General features: G+C 39.2%; 1 protein-coding gene across 1 annotated transcript; it reads left to right on the top strand.

The window, feature by feature from the left end:
* The first annotated feature begins 5,430 nt into the window (after positions 1-5,430).
* On the top strand, positions 5,431-6,363 carry OR8B12E (olfactory receptor family 8 subfamily B member 12E). The gene has a single exon (NM_001391583.1). It carries the CDS (start codon positions 5,431-5,433, stop codon positions 6,361-6,363), a length of 933 nt encoding a protein of 310 aa, NP_001378512.1.
* The last annotated feature ends 1,157 nt before the right edge of the window (positions 6,364-7,520 follow it).

Below are 7,520 nucleotides of genomic sequence, written 5' to 3'. Positions count from 1 at the left end.
GAGGAGCTCAGTTTTGAAGTTGGTGTTTGGTTGGTCATAGGACAGCCTATTGTAAATATCCAGCAAAGTTGCTGGATACCATTTTAGCTGCTTAGTAGAAAGATGAGAACTAAAGTTACAAATTTGGGAGCCATTCTTATAGAGGAGGATGTTGAATGGAGGAGCTCACCAGGAAGAAGAAGAAGTGCACGGGCACTGGGGAAGTGAAATATGAGGGGAGAGGAAAAGGAACAAGAGACATGGTAAGAGCTGACTCTCTTAGACTGTAACCTCCTGCAGCGCAGGCACAATGTCTTCTGGTTGCTAAATCTAGAATTTTAAAATGCTAAATGATGTACAAGTTACAGATTAATTGAACATTAAATAGAATGCTATCCCTTCTGACTCTGGTTTAATCACTTTAATTTTATTGATTTGCTTGAAAGTTGAGCCTATTTCAAGTGAAGAGCAATCAACTGCCCTCTTTTCTTTCCAGCTAGGCTCTATGCCTCTTCTTGTGGAATTAATGTGTGTTCTAGAGTTTCTCTGGTGTGTAGTGATGAACTACTCACTCAGTGCCAGACTAGTGCTGTTTGATGGTCTACAACGACTACTATATGACTACAATGAGACATATATGTAAAGATAATGTAGACATGTTTGCATATCAGACATAAATTTGCATCACATATAATATGTATAATGTATATATACACACGTGTTAGATATGTGCTAGAAGTTACTAAAGCAAAGAAATCATTCAGCAGATATTCAGGTTTTAGAAAGGGGAAAGTTCTGTAGCAAAATGAACATGGTCAAAAATATTTCTCTCTATACTGTTCCTGTTTGTTCTGGAGGAAGTCATCAATGAACTCGACTTTGGAGAAGCCATGAGTGAAATGTATTTGAAATAAAGTTTCCATGACAATAGCCTCTGAAGTGACATTAAGTCAGAGGAAGTTTTCCTAGTGTTGCATCATGTAGACAAGAAACCTCTGAGGCTCCTAGAGCAAAGTCAACTTTTAATGAACCCTGAAGTCTTCTTTATCTCTATGTCCCTATGGGAGTTTATGATAGTTAATTATTTTTCTCCATTTTTAACTTATGTGTAGTGGGACTAAGATCAGGCTTAGGGATTCATTAGAGACCACTATAGGAAAAGGCAAAATTCCAAGTGTAAATTTAAAAATGAAGAACCATTATTGTGGAACATTGGCTGAAAATATCTCACAGAGATGGATAAGAAAGCAGACAGTGATGTATGCACATACATAAACGTAGTGATAGGTGCAGTAATTGTAGTTAGACTTGATAAGAAGCTGGATTTCTGCCTTTGTGGTATGATTTCATAAACTTCTCATGAGAAGCTCTGATCAAAAACACAGCTTACCCACCTGTTCACTGAGGCTTGAGTTTCTCTGAATACAACATTTTTTTTCCCTTCAGCTAAAAGTAGCATAAATACCCTGTGAAAAGATTTGGAGTACAGGTGGCCACACATCAGTCAAAGTAGTCCCTGTACAAAGGAGTTTGTCAGATCTCTTCCTGTGAGCTGATTCAAAAATTAAGGGAATTTAGAGAAGCTGGTGCTGGCTATTTAAAGACCAGAAATGTGTGTGGACAGTGACCTTCATTGTGTGAAGTACAATTTTATAAAAAGCTCAGAAAGGTCTTTTGGTCTCTCTAACTTGTCATGAAGCACAAAATTCCCTCCATGAGAGCCAGTGCTTACGGTGAGGCTATTGTCTGAAGCACAGGACAGTAATGCATTGCCTGAGAGGAGTGATCCATTAAGTCCATTAGAGCAGCTGACATTAACAGCATAGATCTGACCATAATCTTTCAAGTCTTTTTTCTGATGTCACTTTCACAAAGAGACCTTATCTATCATCCTATTTCAGCACATAATCCACACCCCTTGGTTTGTTTTTGTATAGCTATTATTATCTTCTAAAATATTGCATACTTTTATTTCTGTTATTTATTGTCTCTCTTTCTCCTACTGGAGTAACAGCTCAGTGAAGGGGGGGACTCTGATTTGTGTACAACTTTGTCTGAAGCCCCTAGAACACTACCAGAAACATAGTTTCTCAATTGATATTTGTTGGCTAAGTTCGGCCTGCTCCACTTCAGTGGTCTGGGTTTGGTTCCTGGGTGCAGACCTACACCACTTGTCAGTGGTGATGCTGTAGTAGCGACCCACATACAAAATAGAGTAAGACTGGTACAGATCTTAGCTCAGGGCAAATCTTCCTCAAGCAAAAAGAGGAAGATTAGCAACAGACGTTAGCTCAGGGTGAATCTTCCTCAGCAAAAAAAAAATGAAATTCATTTAGTTTCTGCTATTGTTTCTGTCTTGCTGTTGGAATTTGCCATCTGTTCTTAAATTTTCTCTTTCATTTATCTAAATTTAAATACATAATTATAGTAATAATTTCAAATGTTCTGTCTGCTAATTACGGCATTTAGGTCCCATGTGGATCTTCTTTTATTCAGTATATTTTTTTCTTCTTGATTCTGGGTCCTATTTTCATCTTCTTTGTATTTCTAGTAATTTTGATTTTATGTTGCTGGACATATGAATATATTGTAGAGACAGTGGTCATGTTATTCTTTACTACAAAGTATGAATTTGTTGTGGAATGCTTTTAATTTACCAGCAGATACCTTGTTCCTGTTCAGACTTGAGTTTGTCCTTTGCTATGATGTATCTATTTCAGTTTTGCCCTTACTGAGTGCTTAGTCCTTACTCTTAGGGTATAGATTCCAGGGGTTTCAGATTGATGTCTGGTTTCTTCACCAAAGCCTCTCTACTCTCACTAGGTCAGAAATCTAGCATCTCCCCAGTACTGTGCATCCTCTATGATGTCTGTTCAGGTCTTAGTCCTACAACAGCTGTTGTCTCCTAGACCTATGGAGTCTTGCCACACACACAAAATTTAGGATTCAGCTAACAACAAAGGGAGACCTTTATGCAGATGACTGAGGGTCCTTTTCTTTGGCTTCTTCCTCTCCATACCTTGCCCCAAATTCCAGCTGTCTTAGCATTCCTGAACACTGACCTTTCTTTATTCCACTCCTAGAGACTGGTGCCATTTGCTTGGGCTCCACCTCACGATGCTTGGTTTCGAAATTGCCTTTAGGGAGCAAGTTAGGGTGAATAAAGTAGTCACCTCATTTTCTTGCTTTCTCTCAAGTACTTCATCCCTGTGCTATCTGCTTCCCAAAGTTTGCAAATAGTTGCTTTATACATCTTCCAGTCTTATAGTTGTCTATGATCAGAAGGTAACTGTGAAACCAGCTACTGTTGCACCAGAAATTAGAAATCTCATTGCTTAATTATTAATTACTTGTTCCTTGCATTTCTGTGAAACTGGAGACCATATGGGCTCATAGACTAAGAGAGATTGGAAACCTGGAGAGTTAAACTAGATCTATATGCAAATTTGGACAAGTGGCTTTACTTCTTTGGGTCTCCCTATAGTCTTTGTCTATAAGCTGAAGGCAAATATGAGTTCTGTGGATCTATAAGTTACTGGCATTGGGATCACTTTGGAAAATTAAAAAAATACAGCTACCATATTCATATCCATAGAGATTCCAATTCAGAAGGTCTGAGTGAGGCCCAGAATTTCTTTTTAGTAAACACTATAGGTAGTTGTGGTTCTCAGCCATATTTTGGATATACTGGACTTGATAATTTCCTTAGTCTTTTCAGGTCTAAAATTCCATGAGTTTGTGGTCTTGATGTTAAAGGAAGCAAGTAAAAGTCTGAGAGATTGAGAAATAGGGTATGTAATTTTTTTCAAAGAGGTTGGTGGTGGGGAATAGAAGTCAGAAAGAGACAAAAGCAAACCAAAGAGGAAGGACAACTTTGGATGTGTCTCTGCACTGGGAACCTGATCTGCTAGGATTCAATTTGAGAAAACTAGGAAGTTAGAAAGTCAGTAGAGAGAAGAGCTTGAAGAAAAGTGGGTGGAAATCAGGGACAGTAAGGGGATTTTGATTAGCTGGTAATAAGAGAAATGTTGTTTTAGAAAGAGGTTGAGAACAGTTGCCTGATAGGGATTCTTGTTACCATAAAACTTACACTTCGTGAGAGGGCAGGGGAGGGGAACAGAGAAGTCTCCTTTCTTGTCTGTGCTGGAGGTAGAGCAATTACTCCTGGAATGAGCTGGAATATGAATAAATTACTGAATGTCCTGTCTTAAATTATAAAATATGGCCCTTGTGTTAATCTTTACTTGATCTAATCACTTCTTCTTTTTATTACAGTCATTGTACATTTATTTGTTACTTTTCAAGAGATTATCTGATCCAATAGGCAAGGACCATGCTTTATGGATTTCAGTAGCTCTACTTAGGAGGGAGTTTAGTCTAGTGAATATGATTCAGGACCCTGGAGTGAGACTGACATAAGCATGTGGGCTCTGAAACATATTGTCTTTGTGGGCAACTTACCTTTAAATGGATATAATTACTGCAAGGAATAAATAAAGATGTGTTTGTGTAGTGGTTTGGATCTTAGCAGCCAGACGTCAGTATAACTGTGCTGTGTCAGGGACATTACTGGGTATTCAAGAAATTGTAATGGTAATAATTTTTTTCACAATGATTTTTCCTTTATAGTACTGGTTAAATGTTACCTGGAAGAAAGAATCATCTTTAAAAACCAAATCATTAATGTCAAGGGTATAAACGAACATTTGTTCTTCCTTTGGTAAAACGATATGTGAGGAAATGGTCTTGAGGGAGTTTCTGTCTTAACAATTAGGCCCCTGAGATGTGTAATCCAGAATTAAAAACTTTAGTCTCCTGTATCCCCTAGTCAGAAAAAGACACTCTCTTTTTCCATGTAGCAGGAGTGGCTTTTGGGCAAATCAACACTTGGAAATCATGGTTTTCTGTGCAGAAGTGGTTAAAAGATAAAATAGAGATTCTGATCCTTTGGACTTGGCTGGGAGAAGAGTGTTCTGAGCTCAAAGCTGTCTTCATTCACTATGTTCTCTTTCCTTCCCAGGACAGTTGTGTACAAGAGACAGTAGAGTAGCATTAAGGCTCTAAACTAAAGGAAGGTAAGTGCCAACCTGACCCTGGTCAGTCAGAGGCAGAAGAGAGAAGGACATAGAAAATGTGTTGACTTAAAAATGTAATGACATCTATCTTATTTTTCCTATCCTTTTCTCTAGAAGCACCAGTTCTCACTCTGGAGACAAAGTTAAGCCTCATCTTGTTCTCTGGAATTGAAAGTCACGTGAGATGTGAAGATAGATCCACAGCAGACAGTTGACAACCTTCCTACCATACTGAGGTTCAAATCTCTCTGTGGATTCCAATGTCAAGAATCAGGGACAGATACCAGGAGAGTGTTCATGGTGTTTCTTTCTCTCTAAGATTTTCTCTTTTCCTCTCCCCACAGACTGCCTTGTCCCTACCTGTCTCCAGTGAAGAATGGCAGCCACAAACTCTTCTGTGACAGAGTTTATCCTACTTGGCTTAACAGACCAACCGGGACTCCAGATACTTCTCTTTTTCCTGTTTTTAGGTTTCTACACGGTTGCTATGGTGGGGAACCTGGGCTTGGTAACTCTGATTGGGTTGAACTCTAGCCTGCACATTCCCATGTACTTTTTCCTCTTCAACCTCTCCTTAATAGATTTCTGTTATTCCACCACCATCATCCCCAAAATGCTAAAGAGCTTTGTCTCAAAGCAGAACATAATCATGCATGCAGGGTGCATGACTCAACTCTTTTTTTTCTGCTTCTTTGTCATCTCTGAGTCCTTCCTCCTGTCAGCAATGGCATGTGACCGCTATGTTGCCATCTGTAAACCACTGGTGTACATGGTCACCATGTCTCCTCAGGTCTGTTTACTCCTCTTGTTGGGTGTGTATGTGATGGGATTTTCAGGGGCCATGGCCCATACGGGAAGCATAGCAAGTCTGACCTTCTGTGGCAAGAACCTTGTCAATCATTTCATGTGTGACATCCTTCCTCTCCTTGAGCTCTCCTGCAATAGCACTTATGTCAATGAGCTGGTGGTCTTCATAGTTGTTTCCATTGGCATTGGAATGCCCATTGTTACCATCTTCATCTCTTATGCTCTGATCCTCTCCAGCATTCTCCACATTCACTCCACTGAGGGCAGGTCCAAAGCCTTCAGTACTTGCGGCTCCCACATAATTGTGGTCTCTCTTTTCTATGGTTCTGCAGCTTTCGTATATCTGAAGCCACCTTCTATTTTGCCCCTTGACCAAGGGAAAGTGTCCTCCTTGTTCTATACCATTGTGGTGCCCATGTTAAACCCATTGATCTATAGTTTGAGGAACAAGGATGTCAAAGTTGCCCTGAGGAAAACCTTGGCAAGAAAAATATTTTCTTGACAAAGAGTAGTATTTGAGGAAGGAGATACAATGCTTTGTTCATTAATGTGTTTGTTTTCAATGAGAGATCCAAGTTCCAGTTTTCCTATCTCCCATAGAGAAAGAGAAGTTTAAGTCTTTATATTTGGGTGAGTGTTTAGTGCAGATCTAGTCTCCTTTTCCCTTGACCCACCTCTACTATTTTGAGATTTCTTTATTTTGTGAAAACTATTTCTACAATCATAGATCACTTAATCTTGAATATGGCTTACAGATAATTTAATGTAACTTCCTCATTTAATGGATTTGACCCTTAGAAATATTATATATTTTGGCCAAGGCCACACAGCTCCCTGGTACTGAAATGGACTGGAATCCATGCCCTGAATTCCAAACAACTTTCTTTTTTAATGTCACGGTTTCATTCTTCAAACCTGCCCTTGCATTTTCATTTTAAAAGTATGATACCTTGGGGCCGGCCTGGTGGCGCAGCGGCTAAGTTCACATGTTCTGCTTTGGCATCCTGCAGTTCATGGGTTTGAATTCCAGGATAAGCAGACCTACCCACTGCTTATCAAGCCATGCTGTGGCAGCCATCCCACATAAAATAGAGGAAGATGGGCACAGATGTTAGCTCAGGGCTGATCTTCCTCAGAAAAAAAAAGAGGAGGATTGGCAGCAGATGTTAGCTCAGGGCTACTCTTCCTCAAGAAAATAAATAAATAAAAGTATGATACCTTATCATTTTAAATCTGAGTCTATTCATAATAATTTAATATAATTTCTCAATTAATAATTATTGAATATTTCATTTTTTTTGTAGAGACCCTGAGGTGAAAAATTTGCTTAATTTGGTCTTGGCCAAATGAGAATAGATACATGTTAAGATTGTGTGTGTGGGGGGTGGTGGTGTGGCAAGTATGTAGGTCCCAATAGCGGGTAAAGCACGGTAATTCCTGAGGTCATGTGTGGAAACCTAGGGACCTTGCCTAGGGAATTAGGACTTCTGTAGGTTTAAGGTTCGTGAAGATGCTGAGTGAAAAGTTTTATACATTATTTCAAGACTAAGAGAGTCAGAATTGAGAGTTTTTTTTCTCTGTGTTAGTTTGGGTGTTTTAGCTATGAGGCAGAAATCTGTGGCTCAGGATAATCACCTATGGGTCTGTAAGTTCTAAAGG

Source organism: Equus caballus, chromosome 7, assembly GCF_041296265.1.
Source record: "Equus caballus isolate H_3958 breed thoroughbred chromosome 7, TB-T2T, whole genome shotgun sequence".
NCBI classification, from domain to species: domain Eukaryota; kingdom Metazoa; phylum Chordata; class Mammalia; order Perissodactyla; family Equidae; genus Equus; species Equus caballus.
This window is presented reverse-complemented; position numbering and strand designations above follow the sequence as displayed.